Source organism: Centrocercus urophasianus, unplaced genomic scaffold (assembly GCF_019232065.1).
Source record: "Centrocercus urophasianus isolate 14NV4802_14NV808 unplaced genomic scaffold, USGS_Curo_1.0 seq_30, whole genome shotgun sequence".
Classification (NCBI taxonomy): Eukaryota; Metazoa; Chordata; class Aves; order Galliformes; family Phasianidae; genus Centrocercus; species Centrocercus urophasianus.
Genome location: NW_024884867.1, coordinates 6,153,226 through 6,170,895, shown reverse-complemented (window position 1 = coordinate 6,170,895; position 17,670 = coordinate 6,153,226). Strand labels below are relative to the sequence as shown.

Sequence of the window (17,670 nt, the reverse complement as noted above, 5' to 3'; positions counted from 1 at the left end):
TACGCTCTTACAAGAATTTTTAAGCAAAAGCAGACCATAATGTTACTTTCAAAATAAAAAAAATGTTGATTGTTAAATATTTTTTTAATTAAGCACTTCATATGGAAGAGTCAATCAGGGTTCACAGTGTCACTGACAAAGCACAGAGTGCACTAAAGAAGTTTAGTAATCAAAGCAGCAGCTGCAGCATCTCCCACCCTCGTCCCATCATATATCCACAGAGACTTCCAGTCACTTTGTTTTCAATTATATTTATTACAAAGCAACCAGGAGCAGAAACAGTGCAAAAGTGCCCTTCAGTGCATCAGCTGACCGTACGACCACATTTCTTCAACAAGATGCATGCACCTATTTCCACAAAATGGCTCCTCAAAGCCATTCCAATTTACCAAGGTAGCCCTTTATTAAAAAGGCTCACACACAAAAAAGTTATGAGCAAATTAATTTACATGACTTGAAATTTCAAATTTTTTTTTTTTTTTTTTTTTTTTTTTAAACACCCCACCCACCCACACTGCCTAAAAACTATAACCATCTCACAAACAAGAACTGAAAATGAAGTCTCTTGTGGTCAGCTATCCTTTCAGTGAAAAGGAAATTAAATGCTTAAGGCTATATATAAAAATGAAGACTGTAGCAAAAAGGGATGTTTATTTATTTTAAAGTTCCACGCTGCAAACATGGTTAACAAAGCAACAACAACAACAAAAAAAAAATCAGGAACAGAAAAATGGTGTGAATCATTGGCACTGGATTGCTGAAAGACTCATAGAAGTGCCTGAAGGACAGGACAGTCTTTTCCTCACCTGAACAAAAAACTGCCCAATCCAAAGCGTTTGTCCAGTTCCATGGAAGAACACATTTCCAGCTCGTTAGATCTTACAAAACTGTTTGTTTTTAATGTGTATCCTCCTTCATCACCACATGGTACTAAGAATGCTGTGAGTGCATGTTTTCCCTCACACATTTATTGGACTTGATGGTGTTTCTAGAAATACGTAACAGAACCAAAATGCATTCTTGAATTCAAGCTGCACTGAATGCCAGAGCGGACAAGGGAGAACCATCTCACATTTATGCTCAGAGCTGTCATCCACCTCAGAAATCCAACCGTTCATGTGATATTTGCCAACATCCATTTCACGGGAGCAGCTCCTGCTCCCACCCCCATCTCCAATCACACAGAGCACAAAACACTCTCTCAGCAGGAAATCTCTCCCCCTCGATAAGGCAGTAGGAAGTTTTCCTAAAGGCCTTAAAGACTCCACGTCACGGCTCCAACAATGACGCTGCCGGGACCGAATCCTCCAGCCTGGTTTTGGGCTTTCTGGGAAGCAGCCAAAGGGCTTGGAGGCCTCAAGGCAACCCAGCACAGCACAGAGACAGAGCTGCTATCGAACCATCCCCTCCTGGTTCCTCTGACAAAGACCCTGTGTCATTGCGAGCCACAGCGCTGGAGAGGAGGGCGGGGTGAAAGGAGAGAAGGGAGGCACACAGGGAGCAAATGCAGCCTGCAGAAGAGATGCAGCCTACAATCCGTGACATTCAGCCCTCCGCTGTCTCCTCGGGAGATAAAACTGCCGTATAATTTGCCACCGCCAAGGCGGAAAGCTGGGAGGAAAATCCCAGCTGCTCTCCCGCATCTTGAACAGCGATCGCTGGCAGCAGCCTAAACGCAGCCCCAGGACATCCCAGCACCACACTATTGTAAAACAGGTTAATCGCAACAGCAGAAAGACTCAAAACCCTAAATAAAAACAACAGAGCCGAAGGCCGCCTTAAAAACACGCAAGCACGGTTCAAACGATTTCCCCATCCATGAGACGCTTCACCCTCCATCTTCAGCGCCGCCGTCCTCCTGCCCAGCTCCGCTTTCACCATTATTCGCAATAAATCCGACAGGCCTCGGTGCCAGGAGGCTGCCGGCCCCGCAGCACCCACCGCCCCGCCACCCCGCTCAGCTGGGGGCCCCACCTCACCTCCAGCTCGGTGTCCCCGGGCTCCGCCACTCCGACGATCTCGCTGGGCAGCTCGGCCAGGTCGGTGACCCGGATCAGCCCGTCGTGCAGGAAGATGGTCTCCTCCTTCACCGACAGCCACTGCGCCGAGTCGCCGGCCGCCGCCGCCGCCGCCGAAGCGGCCGCCGGTGAGCCCATGGCGCGGGCGGCGTTGGGGCTCCGCAGGGCTGAGGGGAGGCGGCCGCCGCTACCCCCCCATGGCGGGGGCAGGGCGGGGGCAGGGGGATCCCCGGCGGACAGCCGGAGCGCGGTAGGGAGCAGCGAGGCGCGGCGCGTTGCCACCGCGGCGCCAGCGGGCCGGGGAGCGCCGGGAGCCGCCGTGCCCGCCCGCCGCCACCGCGTCCCGCTCCCTCCTCACACACACAGGTGACAGCGCGACGCCATGTTGGGGGCTGAGGCGGGCCCGGCATGCACCGCGCGGGGAACAATACACCCAACCCCCCTCACCCGGCCCCGACGGGGTCCGCCCTCGGTGCCCCTCGGTGCCGCCCCGGCGCCCTGCACCCCGCCCCCGGGGGCGGCTCCCCGCAGAGCCCGTCCCCGCCGCCGCCCCGGCAGCTCCGCTCAGCGCCGCGCCCCGCCCCGCCCTCAGAGCAGCGCCCCTCGGTGTCCCGTCCCGCGCCCCGCCCTCGGGGACGGCGCCTCCGCCCGTGCGTCGGTCACCTCAGTGGCGGGGAGGATGGCCGCCCTTCAGTCCCGCGCGTTATCACCGCTCTCCTCACTGATGCCGCTCCCGCAACGCTGCCCCTCAGAATTCCACCCCTCAGAGTTTCCCTCGCTGCCCAAAGCCCCCCGAGCCCCTGAGGACGCGTGAGCAGCCCTCCAACCCGTTTATCTGTGTGGTGAACGTGGCAGTGGGTGCCAAGGAAACGCTGCAGTACATGTGGAGAACAGGAGACGCAAAGGAAAACGGACCTTTCTTCCCTCATTTGGGCACCATTGTGTGACCTGCCCTATTTCCATCACTCTGATTTCATACCCTTGGGCTCAGACCTTCGGCCCAAGACAAAATGCCGTCTGGCGTGGAAGTGTGTATGAAGCAAAGGTGTGGAACTGAATTCCTCCATGTGGAAAAAATGGTGCCCGCTGATATTCATCGATGTTTACGGAGACCCAACAGTAGATGTGAGCACAGTGAGGGGTGAGTGGTGCTTTTATGGATCACCTCTGCTGGTGCAGATTTGTATGAGCGCGACGTTGTTCATCGTTGCCAAAAAATGCACAGCTAATGGTGCTGACTATGTTGAAAAATCACGTTCTGTAGCTGAGAATGTGCTCTACCCGTGTTATTCTGCTCTTAATCATTTCCATAATAATAATGAAGAGGCATTTCTTTTGGAGCAACCTACGTCACTTTGCACTGGAGAGTCTCGTTTTTGAACGGGGAGATTTGGTATCAAAGGCTTTTGTAAGAGAGAGAGAGACTGTGGTGGGCATGTGTTCTTTTCAGTCAAGGCACGACACGCAGAAGCACGGCTGCAGACGAACGTACCCACAGCCATGAAATTCGCCCCATCCTCCCCCAGGAGCCCTCTGAGTACTCAGAATGCTGAGGTCTGAAGATGTGGTGGCAGGTGGGACATGGCAGCTGAGTGCTGGCTGGTGAGATAAGCTGTGCTCGCAAGGTCTCCTCAGAGGAATGGGAAAGCTGCTGAGCTCAGATTAGTCGCAATATTTCACCGCAAGATAATGACTAGTGGTGTTGTTTTGTTACCAGAGTAGGAGTTTTATATTGTTTTCATTCATTCATATGAGACAAGAATAGAGAAAGAAAAAGTGTACACATATAACTGGCACACTGGAAAAAAAACTCTCTTTAAATTTTCTAATACTATAATGGTAGCACTTGGTACATCTACTGCAAAATCAATACAGACAGCAGAGCTGGGAGTAAAATAAGATGTTCAATGGCAACACTCACACCAGAGAGGCTTGTCAACAGGAGGGATTTGCCATGTTTTCTAGAGGTAGACGGATTTTGGGTACATCTGTTGTTCTGGGTAACCTCAGGCTGAAAATTCTTTGTTTCCAGCTCTCACATGCTCCTTCCAGGGCTTTGTGGACTGCTTTACCCCAGAGGAATGGGGTTGTCACAGCAGCTCCCAGATGGAGAAGAAGGGTTTGATATAGCTGTCGATTCAGCCTACTAATTGCTTTGAAATACAAACCAAGGTCTTGTTTTTGAAGAAAGAGCTGACTCAGAGCTACAAGAGAGGTATGGGTAACTCTGGATGCACTCATGCTGGACTAAGTGCAGAGAGAGGTGTGTGGCTAAATTATACACCAGCCAGAGGCTGTGCTTTGTCATTGACCTGGGCTTGGCAAACCTCTTAGGGCACAGCCCGACACTGAGGATCCTGATCCTGTGTTGTGTGTCAGGTCAGTAACCTGAGCTGCTCCTGAGAGACAAGCAGGCTGCTTCACTGTGAGCTGGGGATGATGCCTGCATTCCAGAAATCCCTTTTCATATTCTTTTTTTTATGGGAAGACATTCCAGAGTGAACTTCTGTTCACTGTTTCATAGATCTTTGTTTGAGGGTTGTTTTTTGTTGTTTTTTTTTTCCTCCTGAATTTTAAAGTATTTGATCTGACAGTTTGAAGTGAAATACCAGTTATTGAATTTATCTAGTGCCAGGTCTTGGGGAGACCTGAGAGCTGCCTTTCAGTATCTGAAGAGGGATTATAAGAAAGAAGGAGATGGGCTTTTTAGCAACCTGTGTGATAGGACAAAGGGAAATGGTTTCAAACTAAGAGAAGGGAAACTTAGATTGGATATAAGGAAGAGGTTTTTACAGTAAGGGTAGTGAGGCACTGGCATGCTCTGTGATAACATTGAGAATTGTGTCCTGCCCTGTCTCAGCATGGTTTAGTGAAATAATCACTAGTAAATGTAAGATTTACATGCCACCACTGTATGATGTATGAGCTTACGTAGCAAGGAGTGCTGACAGAGCTTTATAGATGAAATGTTCAGTACTAAGGCCGTGGTTGTGTAATGAATTCTGTGAATCTAATACTGTTTGCCTGGCATCTGGTGCAGAAAATCTTGTATAATCTAGTGAAAAGAAATATTATTTTTGTTCTGGGTGTCACCAGAAAATGTCAGCCACTGTAACTTCGATGTGGCATTCAGAGGCGTACTGCAATGACTACAAAGAAGACTTGTACTACATTACAGGAGATGATATGACTTAGAAAAAGACAAGAATAGCTTTGTGACATAAATCCTTGAGGTGAAGAAACAAAATCCTTGACTTGTAAATAGGTTTGTACAGAAAATCAGTTGTTTGCTTTAATTATTTTTCAAGCAGATGAGTCAACGGTCTGCAGCTGGGTCTGGTTGGAGGAGCACTGCCAGGGCACTCAATTTGGTACATTAACAATGGTCACTGAAGGAGACTGACTGGTGGCAAAGTAGGATTGATGAGGGAAATACAAAAAAAACGAGTGAGGACAATTTTAATGTATGAAAAATGAGTATGATTTACCTAGCTCACAAACAGCCTGGACATGAAACAACTGCAAATTACAGAATCATAATCATGATGCTAGAAGGTTTTCTTAGAAATCACGTAATCCAGTGCTATGACCTACGCTGTGATTACATGATTTGTGACACATTCTTGTCCCATCCAAAGTCAAGAGTCCGACTGCAGTCTTCTACTGTTCAATTGTAATTACTTTTAGGGAGTTTCCCGATCCTTAATTGAATTTCTGCTACTGTAATTGAAGCCTTCTTGTTTTGTTCCAGCAGCTGAAGGCACGGAGAACATTTCTGATTTTAACATCAGTAATGCCTTATGGTGGGAAGCATTTAAATGCTGCCCATCACCGAGGAAGAGTGGCTGAGAGCTGAACAGATCCCTTCGTGGTTGTCCTGAATTTCTGAATCTGTAATGTCTCGGAGGACTCATTATTAATACCCCAAAATAGGTAGGTTTTAAATACAGCTATTCAGTACTGCTTTACAATTCAACCTCCCTCAAAACTGGTGCAACAAAATGAGGAAAAAAGTAAGTGAAAAAAAGTCTGCCACAGTATTCTGTTTAACGCTGTAAAAATACAGATGTGACAACGTGGATTTATGTAATTCATACAAATTATTACAATGGCCAGTTTCTAAAGTGTTTTTCAGTGCATGTAATGTTAAACTGTCCAAATCCTGAAGAGTTTGACTGAGATCTGAGGATTTGAACATCAATTTTATGAATCAATTACAAAAATGCCATTTTTTTGGACCAGTGTAGGTTTCAGGAGCTGTGGTGTTTTCTTCCTTTAGCAGAAGGGAGGAGGGCCATTATGCTGTCATAATGCTGGAAGTGGTCTGCAGAGAGGAAGGGCTAATTCTTAGGCACAAAGCCAAAATACACCTTTCACTGGAAGTTTATCTAGCTTAGTATTTACTGCTTATTCTACATCAAGTTTTACATAAAACTCTTGGAACAGAAAGTGTTTCAGTCTTCAAGGAATAGAATTTCTACATTTGTATTTCAATTATTTAATTTTCCATGCAAATTGGTTGAAATATTAATTCTTCAAATCTCTGTGTTTGAGAATTATTCACTGACAACAAGAGACAATTCCATTTACTGATGCAGCAACAGCTTTTATTACAAGGAGTGTTTCCTTGTTACTCAGAGCTGTCCTTTGTCCCATGGCAGACATCTAAAATGTCATTTTTTTGTGTGTTCAAAGACATCAGTTTTAATTTTTGCAAAATTAATACAAGTTCCACTTGCAGTCACAGGCTGATATTGTAATTTTGAATCTTGGATAGTCAACAAATAGGAATGGAACAGCTAAAGAGAGAGCTTTAAGATATTTAAATTCAGTATCTTTTCCTTCTCTGCATTAAGCAGCATGAACACAAACTCTTTTACTTCACATCATATTTTCAGGGAACTTGACATGTAAAGCCATCCTCAGTGCACTGTGCAGAAAATGAGTGCCTTAACCTCTGCTCTGGATCATGCTGCTGTCACAGCACTGTGCCCCAGCTCACAAACAGGATGTCACCTCCCTGGTGCTGAGTCCTGCAGAGATGGGTGCAGCCATCTGCCAAGGTTTGTGAGTGATTCATTAGATTCCCTCAAATGCTCGCTCAGCACTGATTGAAGCATGTTGTCAAACCTGCCATCAGACTTCCTGGGGGAGGAGAAGGATGTTCACATCACCAAAGTCTGATGGAAACGTGAAGCACGGAGATAGCAGCTGCATCATGAGGTGTGGAAGCACCATAGGTTGTACTTGCAGGTGCTACGGGGGGCTCTCACTCCCTGTAGGCAGACACTCACACGCTGCCCTGGGAAGTCTCCCTCACTTGTGCTAGTGCCTCACTGCCTTTATTGTAAAAAACTTCTTCCTTATATCCAACCTAAATCTTCCCTCTTCTAGTTTGAAACCATTTCCCCTTGTCCTATCCCAACAGATCTTGCTAAAGAGTCTGTCCCATTCTTTCTGCCCTTTCTGCCCTCTTTAGACAGTAAAAGGCATTTCTTGTTCATAACCATCTCTCCTTCCTACAGGAAATACCTTGGGAGTAAAATAAATTGTCAGTTTTCTTTCCTTTTTGGTATACCAGAAAGTCAAACTATCTAGGAAAACATAAATATCAGGCTAGCTTAATTTCATTCATCTATCTCAATCTAAATTCATCATACAGTGAGGTCAGGAATATTTTGACACTGAGAATTTAACGCAGATGTAATAAACAGAGCAAAATGAAATGTATGAATGGTAAGTGGGTGGAAAGCTGGGATTACTATTACTAGCAAGAATTTATATGTAATGCTTTTACTTATATCTGTACTTCTGTAACAGCTGTCAGCTTCATTCAAAACCAAAATCTTACTGAAATGTTTTACAGGCGCAGAACAGAACCACTTCTCTGACCATGGAGAATTGTCTGGATGGCTGAATTTGGAATTGACCTCTGCTTTTCAAGAGGTCTGTGAATGGACTGGAGAAAGCCTTGATGAGAGCAATCGTGCAGCTTGAAAATACAGCCTGTGAGGAAGGCTTGAAAGGTTTTGGTATGTTTAACTTGGTAAGAGAAGGCAGGGAGGAGACATGGCAATGAATACGTGGAAGACTGAAGCTAAGAGAGAAGAAATGAACTGCTGGACAGAATAAAATGTTGCGAGCTTATACCCCAGCTGAAGAGAGATCAGGAAGCCTTTCTCATTGCTGTGCTCAGCATGGGACTGGATCACCTCCTGATGAGGGATCTCTGCTAGCAGAGGGTTTAGCAATGCACTAGACAAGCCAATCCTGTTGCAAAATCTATTCATCTGCCCACGACTAGATAGCAATGTTGAGAATAACATCCACAACTCATTACATTTCATTCTTCTAAAAGTAAGTTGCCTTCCATGAGCACACCTGCAAATAAGGTACAACTTGCAAGGATGTTAGAAAATAGTGACTAGACAGTCTACAACAGGGCACAAAAGAAAGAGCCAAAACAGGATTTTAAATGAGGAGTTTAAATGAGATGATTTTTGTACATTTGTCTTCAATTTGAAATTCGCAGATCAGTTCCAAAATCCTGTGAAGTCTTAATTAGCAGGTTTTTGCAGGCACTGCAGCTCTAACTACCCTTTTTCCTAAGAAAAGGAACCCAGGTCAGTGAATCCCTGGCCTGAGAAAATGCTGTTCGCTGTACTAATTTTCTCTTCAATGGTGACAGGCATTCAAAACAAACTAAAATTGAAAGCTACTAATTGAGAACTGAATCCACACAGTGCAAATTGGAATGCCTTCTCTGAGGAGAGCAATTTTGCTCTCTGCGTGGTGTTGTTTTGCAGCTGTAAGTGCCCAGAACTCCAAAGATGCTCTTCCCTTGGTGTTTGCCTCCCCTTCCTCTCTTTCTGTTATTTTCAGTATCTCTTTCCTATATTTTCCAGCCAATAATCTACTTTTAAAAGAAGAGTAAGAACTGTTATGCAACAGAGTCACAGCACTGAGCAACTTGATGGGATATAAATGAGGGAGATGATTAAAAAAAGGTACAGATTTCTACTGTGTGGTTTTGTTTTTTTTTTAGTGAGGGGACATTGCTGATTTCTGAGAGGTGCAAGCTTTGCTCTGCTCACTATGACTCACCTGTTTTTCCCTCTGTTCCTTACAGCCAGATGGTATAAACCAGTGAAGGCCAAATAATTCATCATTCCACAGACTTGCAATGGACTGGCCCCCAGATGAGGCCTGGAATGTTGGAAGTCTCTTCATGCTGCTACAGGCAAGACAGTTTCTCTGTATAATTGTAGAGTTAAGTTTATAAATGCTGCAGTGGAATGAATGCCAAGCACTACTAAAATCCTGATTTTGATGGGCAATATCAGTCTTTTCTGGAATGAATCCTTGACTTTAACAACATAGCTGTATTTCTTTAAAAAGAGCATCACAAGTGGCCTGCAGATAAACAGTGAAGAACGGTTAATTGCCCTTCAAGTAAAATAACTCTATGAGCAGTCAATGGAAGAATGGAGAGCAGCACTACCTGTCAGTCATCAAAGCCAAACCAACTATTTGGAGGGCTATAGAGCATCACTATCTTCATCAGATTATTGGTTCACAGACAGATAACATCAGCCCAACCTTTTGTATCCAAAACAGTGACCATAAAATATGTGTATTGTGCTCAGTGCTCCGTTCTTCCAGACTGTTGTTCCAAATGACTACAGAACTGTGCATGACACACACAGTAAAGCAATTCCTTGGGCTCGATTATCTGGTATAGCCAGGCACAGTGTGCTAGCCAGTGGAATGGCATGAAAAGCTGCAGCTCAAGATGACAGGATGGAAAGAACGATAGAAATTGTAACGGTTGTTCTTACAAATCCCCAGGAGACTGCCTGGCTCATGCTGAGACACTTGTGAAATCAGGTGTCACTTCAGGTAAGCCCAACTACATCATTTTTGAAGTTGTTTGCATTATTTCCATGTTTGGATTCAAGCTGTTAACCAGTTTGGAGATTAGTGGGTTGCCTGTGTTAGAAGACAGTTGCATGATGATGCTAGGCATTGCCTCAATGAAGTCCTGTTTACTTACAAAGTATGGAAAAACATTCTTTCCAAAAGTTTGGAATTTAAAATTGGATTAAATGAGCCACAGATTTTTGTGCACTGTACTTAGAGCAAAGCCAGTATTTTCACAAAAAAGCTTCCTCAACTGCAGTTTTCATTTTTCACCCTTTGAGTCCCCAGTGTATGTATGTTTGCTTCTTTTCTCTCACAAAATGCAAAGCTCCCCATTTCAAATGCCCTTTTTGCACTTTCTGCACTAGTCCAGAGGGAAACCATGTGGATAATGTGCAATGTACAGAAGTTTTGCCATGTGTCTGTCATTGGAATTGCTGTTGTTTCAGCTCTCTGATTCCAGAGGGGTGTTTATTTTTCATGCTTATTTTAAGGAGAACAGTCACGGTTGCCCACCAGCTTCTACAAAATTCCATGAAGCAGATCTTCACATCAGTTCAGCAGGACATTTACACCAGTAATTTGAATACTGGTTTTAACAAAACATCTGTCATGAAATACATGCATTCTTTTTAGACCCTTCATATTAGTTTGTTCTGAAAAATAATCATCCATCCTTACATATAAAAGACATAGACTTACTCTATAGGACTGTTTTTGCACATTTCATCTTTGTATTTTATGTCCTGATATGAAAATGAGCCTTTTGAACAACAGGATACCATGTACAGCCCTTAGTGATATCTGAAAGCCTTAATTTTAAAAAGAATTACATCCCAAATGCATCCGTCAAGTGAAAAACCTCTAGATCACATAGGACTGATGAAATGGATGAAGATGTAATTGCTTCTGGTTTAGTCAGCAAGGAAATGGAGTCTCAACACCTGGCCAAAAGACTGCAGACAGCAGTCCTATAAAAGCACCTTCACACTCCAGCCATAGCAGCTTATCTTAAGGTTGAAAACAAGCATGTCAAACCTGAAATACCAAAAGGTAACATTCTTCACAAACCTGCCACTTGAAAGTACTTTACCTTGCAATTAAGCTTCATTTTACACCAACTTCCAGAAGCGAAGCCTTTTAGACTGCCAGCCACACAGCAGCAGGAAAACTCTGTGGACTGGACTGAACCCACCAGGCTATTTCACAGAGGCAGCTCACAGGTAAAAACAGGTGCTCGTAGATCTTAAGGCATCACAACACGTTATCAATTCCCTGAGAAACCCAATATCCCTCTCTCTTTCCTCTCGTAAGGATGCTTTATTATAATTACATGTCACTTTATTAGGCAGCTGAAGCAAAGAGCACATTTGATGCTAATGAAGTGCTGCTGTGGTTGAGTCTGCCACTATTTTTGGACCTGCACATCTCCAGCACTTTTGATTGGGTGACTGAGGCTTTGGATGTCTCTAGCTTCTTCTGTGGCAGATGCTCAGTGAAAAGCAATGACTCAGCTAGCCAGGAACGCAGAGCTGTTTACATGCTCAGAATGAGAAAAGCTGTGGGACAGCAAGAATGCACACAAAAGCTCTTTATTTGGTGGAAGTACTTTTCAGGTAGCAGATGATATCTAGATTGAAAACAAACCCTTCTAATACTGACACTGCTTCTCACTGGGATATCTACACAGTTGTCATTATTCCTCTTTTCCATCCCCCACCTTAAATCACTTCAAAAAAAAATGATTTCACAGAACTCAGGGAAAATATTTTGGAGGTTAAAAGCAAGACAAATCACAGCTGTTCACTGGCTATTTTTCCTTATGAAAGATGAGGGTTTTGCTGTCCCCCTTTTTCTGATTTGAAGCCTGAGGAGTTGCTTGCCACAGTAAGAGCATGATTTGGTATTAACAGCTAGTGCCCCTGCTCCCACACCCCTCTGTGCTAGTTTATATCCCTAAAGGAAATACTCATTCCTCCTTCTCCCCTCCCCACCTTGCAAGGCTCTTACAGGCTTGTTTAGCTCCTGGTTCACCCCCAGACAAGCAAGAGTACTGGGACAAAGGAGGCAGGAGTACCCGACAGCATTTCTCTGTACCTATGAAGACAATTAATTACATTACCAAGTCACATCCTGACAGCACATTGAGAGTCAAGAGCCTCCCTATTGAATAAACAAGATTAATGGTCTAATAGCAATTTCACGTTGATTGACACACACGTGAGGAATGTGTCAAAGTAAATCATAATTATAGAAAAGGCTGTTGTATCTAAATGATTTGTTTCCTTAGACTAACCCACATAGCTATTTCCTTACTACAGCTTCCCCATTCCAAAAGGGGGATGACTGGAACAGGAACACCTCTTAACTTTTTCCTTAGAGTGCAACTGAATCTCAGTTTGCAGACTTTGTAACATCACATGGAGCTACAGACTATATTGATCAAGGTCTGCTTTGTTTTTACACTTTTCCCATTTAAATACCCTGTGTACAATCTTTCTGTAAGCAAGATTTCTAAGCATGTTGCTTTGCTTCCTTCAGCAGTACCAGCTAACTTACTTTAGCATTAGCACTGAGCTGCATCCAATGCTTGCATGTCTTTCTAGTTGATTTATGCTAACAGGGCCAGCCCCATCGCTGCTGTAAAATCTCACATCAATTTAAAAGCCTCTATGACCATCATCCACTGAACCACATACAACAGAAGATGCTACTCATCACAGACATTGCTCTGATGACATTGAAAAATAAAGATCATCTTCCAGGAGCAGCACAGGGCAGAACCTGGCACAGCTGATCATGAAACTCACACTCAGCCAGCAGCACAGGAGTGTTTGCTGCATTTGGACTAAGCTTGCTCATTGGCTCCCTCTGCTGAAGCACACTGAAATTAAATTTAATTAAAGAGGAAGATGGTGGAAGGACAATCAGTGCCTCCGTATTCTAACACCAGCCAGCATTAGCTATAGAAAGAACTACAGTCCCTGATCTATGAGAATCCAGAGCCAGGTATTGTCGACAAATCTAGATCCTGTTCTTCCCCTCAATGCATGTATGTGACTCCTATGTGACATACTGCAGGCTCACACCTCAGTGAGGGCTGTCTCACTCCCTTTTCTAGCCTCTTCTCATGAAGCTTGTATGAATTTGGTGAAATCTTGACTCCCTGTCAAGTTTGACCCCACTGGCTACTTTCCTCTAGGAATTAATGGGAAAACAGATGGTGCAGTTATATAAGCCTCATTTCCTGCAGAACTCTGGCTAAGAAAGACCTCAAGCATGCCAGATTTGTTACAATGTACAGCCTCAGTTTTTGTAAGAAGGGATCTATTACTATCTAAGCATTTTCTTCCAGGTGTATCTGATAACTGACCTCAACAGAGAAAGCAAGCAGACAGGATGAACTTTCTCTAGCTGCTTTCTGCCAGTTCCTAAGATTGGGAAAATTGCTGAAACTCCCTAAGTTTCCCAGAAGAGAAACACACTTGCCTTTCACTGAAGCTTTTAAACTCATTTCTGAGATAACAGAAGAAACATGCTTTTGCTCCCTGATCTAAGAAGGTACTGCAGTGGCAAGGATTCTTGCTTCTTAACTAAGGATGTTAGAGCCTACAAATAAAAAACAGGAAGTAAACATAGGGTAATTAAACCCTACAAAAATCACTTTAGAATATTCCAGTGTTCCTACTTAAGAAAAGCAAGGCGTAGCTCCAGAAAGGCCTCTAAGAAGTTGCTGTATTTTCCAAAGCTTATGCAGTGATTGATGGATCAAAGCAGCTCATCAGAAATGCCATTTGAACAAAGCTGCATCCAAACTTTAAAATGCTAATGAGTAACCTAGCAGTGGGGTGCTGCTACAACCTGGTTCTTCAGACTCAGAAGATTTCAGCAATTAAGATACAGAGAACTACAGCAGAGGCCTTGAGCTGGATGTTTATTCTCAAATGTGTAAGTAAATCCAGCATTTATACTCTCTTCCCCAAAACTTTTTTCCCCCCTGCAACTCATTTATGGCTAAAACTATTTGAAATTCAAATGCTTGTTCCCTTCTGTTAATAGCAATAGTTTGTTTATTTAAAAGCCTTCATCCCAAAAAAACCCTTACCAAAAGAAACCCCACAAAATAAAGCACCACAAAGCCTCAGATATGTATGCACTCGCTCAATTCTACACATCTGCATGTGGTCTCTCCATTTCCTACAAGCAGTACTCCAGTCCTTTAAATAATTTGCACTGCAAGATTAACACAACACATCCAATTAGGGAATGCAATGAAGACACCAGAAATCCTTGCTTTTTTCCCCTCAAATTTAATGTGGTGCTTTCAGAACACTTAGAACACCAATTTGTGAGGATAGACTCCATTTGAGAGAGAGAACGTGGAGCGCAGGTACCCACGGAGCTGAGGCACCTTCTTGATTCGTGCAAGGACCTGGGAATCCACTGCCTTCTGGTCTGTCTTACGTTGCTCCGTTATCTCATATTTCTAGAAAGTACAAAGAATAATGTTAAAATCCTACAGAACAACTTCAGACTCTTCTAGAGAAGATTCAGGGCAAACCCTGAGTTCTGGCATTTTCAGGAAATCTTTTCTCAGCTTATTTTAAATATGTGATAGGAAGCAGCAGACCGGAGGTGGCAGAGAGAACTGAAGCCACAGTTTGGCTTATGTTGCAGATAGCTGGAGCCAGCAGCATGCTGTTGGCAGTATCAAAACAGTAAAGGTGTTTCTTGGTCAAGAAAGGCATTCAACTAGAACAATCATTGCTGTTGTCCAGCTAAGGGAGAAGTAGAAAACAATCCCCAAGTTTAAAAGGAGCTTATCTCAATGCTACTGCATGTGTTCATTTTAATTGCATTAGCTTTCTCTACTATGGACCATTGTCAACTTGTTTCATGGGATTTCCCCTTTCCAGCCTGGCTTTAAGCAATAAGGATGTTCACAAAGAATAAGCACTCATGTTCCTTACTTCCTTTTCAGTATCAAAGATCTCGCCCTCCTGGTGCTTGGGCTTACGCAGCTTCTTCTTCTTAAAGTAGGCATCAGTGAGATGCTTGGGAATTTTCACTCCAGAGATATCAACCTTTGTAGATGTAGCAATAACAAATTTCTGGTGGGCCCTACGCAGAGGAACACGGTTGACAACCAGAGGTCCTAAAGGCAGAGGAAAGGCAGGCAACAGTTGCCACTTTTAACTGGCATTTTTGATACAGCTGAAAATCAGAACAACCAACAAATCCTTTCCCCACTGCCTCTTCATAAATAAAAAATACTTCCTGATCTCTTCCAAGTGTGCAGATACTGAAGCTTAATTAACTCCCACTCACCTCCCTGAAAAATCTCTAAACATAATTCCTCGTAGTTACACAAACACATAGCATGCTAAATCATCTTAATCCAGGTCAGTACCACTAATTCCAGAGACAAATTCAGACTAGAAAGTAAACACTTTTGTTTCTTACCTGTAACAAGCAACAGGCCAGTACCAAGCTGCTTCAGAAAGACAACACGCTGAAAAGAGATGAGATGTGACATCAGTCCTCAGGTTTCAGCATTACACCTCCTGTGACATTTGAGAAACACTGCAGCCAAACTGTGACCATGTCTACATTCAGCCTGTGCTGTTGGTACATACATAAAGAAGCAGCCAACATGGATGCAGCTGTGCTATATAAGAAGCAAACACCACAGGAACAGAGCTACCAACACCTGTCAGAATATAGCTTTGACAAAGCTACCACAGAATGAAACTGAGGAATCCAAGAAAATGCATAATTCTTTTTATGTAACAGCAAGCCAAAGTTCTGGCCTTGTTGAAAGAGTAATACAGGCACCAGCCCTGCTATTCTGCAGTGCAAAATTAACATGACAAGCACCTGTAGTTTTCTGAGTTGCAGCAAGTCTCCTTTATCACTGTATAATCAACTGGATTAGCCTGTTTTAACTTCCAGCCCTGTACAGAAGACTTTCCCTTAAAAACAGGATGAAAAAACCATCCCGACAGAATACAACTGCACTTGCAGATCTGCAAGAGCACCAGAAGTTCCCAGTTACCTTGCCTCTGTGACGACCAGTCAGGAGGATCAGAACAGTTCCTGGAGTAATAGAAGCCCGCAACCTCCTCTTGTGTTGAGAAAATGGCTTTTTGCCATGACTCAAAAGCTTGCGAGGAACATCCTCAGTTGGATAATAGCGAGGCTAGAAAGAAAAGGAACAAAGTGTACCACCCTGTAATCCATGAGATAAGATGTTTTCACTACAGGCTCCTCCTTTTCTAAGAGATAATTTGCTCTTTAAAGATGATCTCTCTAGAAAGAAACTTTGGCAGCAACCAGTATTTCAGGAAAACACTGAAACACTGTTTTCTAAACAACTCATTGCCCTGCTAAGAGACTCAGCACCTACTAACAAATTACATGCTACAGCCTTACACCGTGAGCTCCTTTTTTCAACTCCTTTTCTTACCATTTTGCGGACTTTAACCACACGGCTGCCTCCATTCTTGTCTCCACCAACTGGTTTGATGACAGTTGCGCGTGGCTTCTCTTTCTTTTTCTTTTCTATCTGTAAGCAAAGGAAAGGAAAAATAAGTGAAACTTCAAACCAGTCACCACAAGAAGTGGTCAAACAGCACAATTACATAAACGTGGTATTTATCATCCATACCTTTGTTTCTGGAGCAGTGTATTTGCGTTTGTACAGTGCTTTTCTGGCATACATGGCTGACCGGGAGTATTTCCCAATGCCCCGCGCCAGGACCGGGTTGCGGCTGGCATGGTACTTTTTAGGCTTCTTTATCTTCTCACGTGCCTTCTTCTGGCTTGCCTTCTTCTCAATTGGCTTTTTGTCAGCTGGTTTCTTCTCTACTACCTTTTTCTGGGCCGGCTTCTTCTCGCCTGCCTTCTTTTCGCCTGCCTTCTTCTCACCTGCCTTCTTCTCACCCGCCATCTGCAGACATAAACAGACCAGAAACTATGCAGAAAAATGATTACAAAGCATGCAGAAGAGCACCTATATCAAACAGAAAAGCATAAGATTATCCTTTATACCATTCTAAGAGCTCTTAGCACCTTTTGTAGTTATCGGAAAGAGACAGCACAGAGCTAAAAGCCACGCAGAGCACTGCAGTGTGAAAATCATTAACGTCTTAGTTGCCCTCTAATGCTGTTATTAAACTCAACGACTGCACTCAACCCCCTAGCAGGCAGCCTAAGGTACAAATATACAGGAAGGCTGCAGCCACCCTCCTATCCCTGAGAGCCACGCTATACACTCAGCTCCCTCAGCGCCACCAGCAGCCCACCTCGGCTACAGCTCAACGCAAGGCCCCCGCTGCGGCCAAGCCCAGCCCAGACTCACTGCTCTGCCACGGCTCAGCAGGAGGCACCCAACCCTCCCCCAACAGCCCCCCTGCCCGCCCTACAGGCACCAGGCCGAGACCACGAATCCAACGCAGCACCCCAGGAGCGGATGGAGGCGGATAGCGCCCACTCGAGCCACAGCCCTGCGCTCCGTGGCTCCGCCATTCTTACCTTCCGGGGAGGAAAAGAGATCTACATCCGGGCACCCGCGGCCTAAAGAGAGCGTGGCGCCTGACGTCATCGCGCCAATCACGGGGCACGCTGGGAATTAAAGTCCGGGTGGGCCAGGATCCCTTTCTATAAGGCGGAGTGGCGCGCGGTGATGACGTAAGTGGTGACGCAAGGCGGGCCGCGCCGCGCTCCGTGCGCT

At 44.4% G+C, this 17,670-nt stretch overlaps 2 protein-coding genes across 3 annotated transcripts in view; both read right to left on the bottom strand.

Moving 5' to 3' along the window:
- Nucleotides 1–2,156, bottom strand: part of HECTD4 (HECT domain E3 ubiquitin protein ligase 4) — a 66,752-nt gene extending 64,596 nt beyond the window's left edge. For both annotated transcript variants that reach the window (XM_042829199.1, XM_042829200.1), the window contains exon 1: nt 1,980–2,156. In XM_042829199.1, the coding sequence (XP_042685133.1) occupies nt 1,980–2,156 (177 nt within the window). The remainder of the gene's footprint in view (nt 1–1,979) is intronic.
- A 12,072-nt stretch (nt 2,157–14,228) lies between these two features.
- Nucleotides 14,229–16,923, bottom strand: RPL6 (ribosomal protein L6). Its single transcript, XM_042829215.1, has 6 exons — nt 16,606–16,923; nt 16,405–16,503; nt 15,994–16,137; nt 15,402–15,450; nt 14,909–15,093; nt 14,229–14,424 (listed from the first exon to the last, which is right to left on the bottom strand). The coding sequence occupies exons 1-6, from the start codon at nt 16,885–16,887 to the stop codon at nt 14,272–14,274; spliced, it is 912 nt and encodes a 303-aa protein (XP_042685149.1). The 5' UTR covers nt 16,888–16,923; the 3' UTR covers nt 14,229–14,271.
- Between the last annotated feature and the right edge of the window lie 747 nt (nt 16,924–17,670).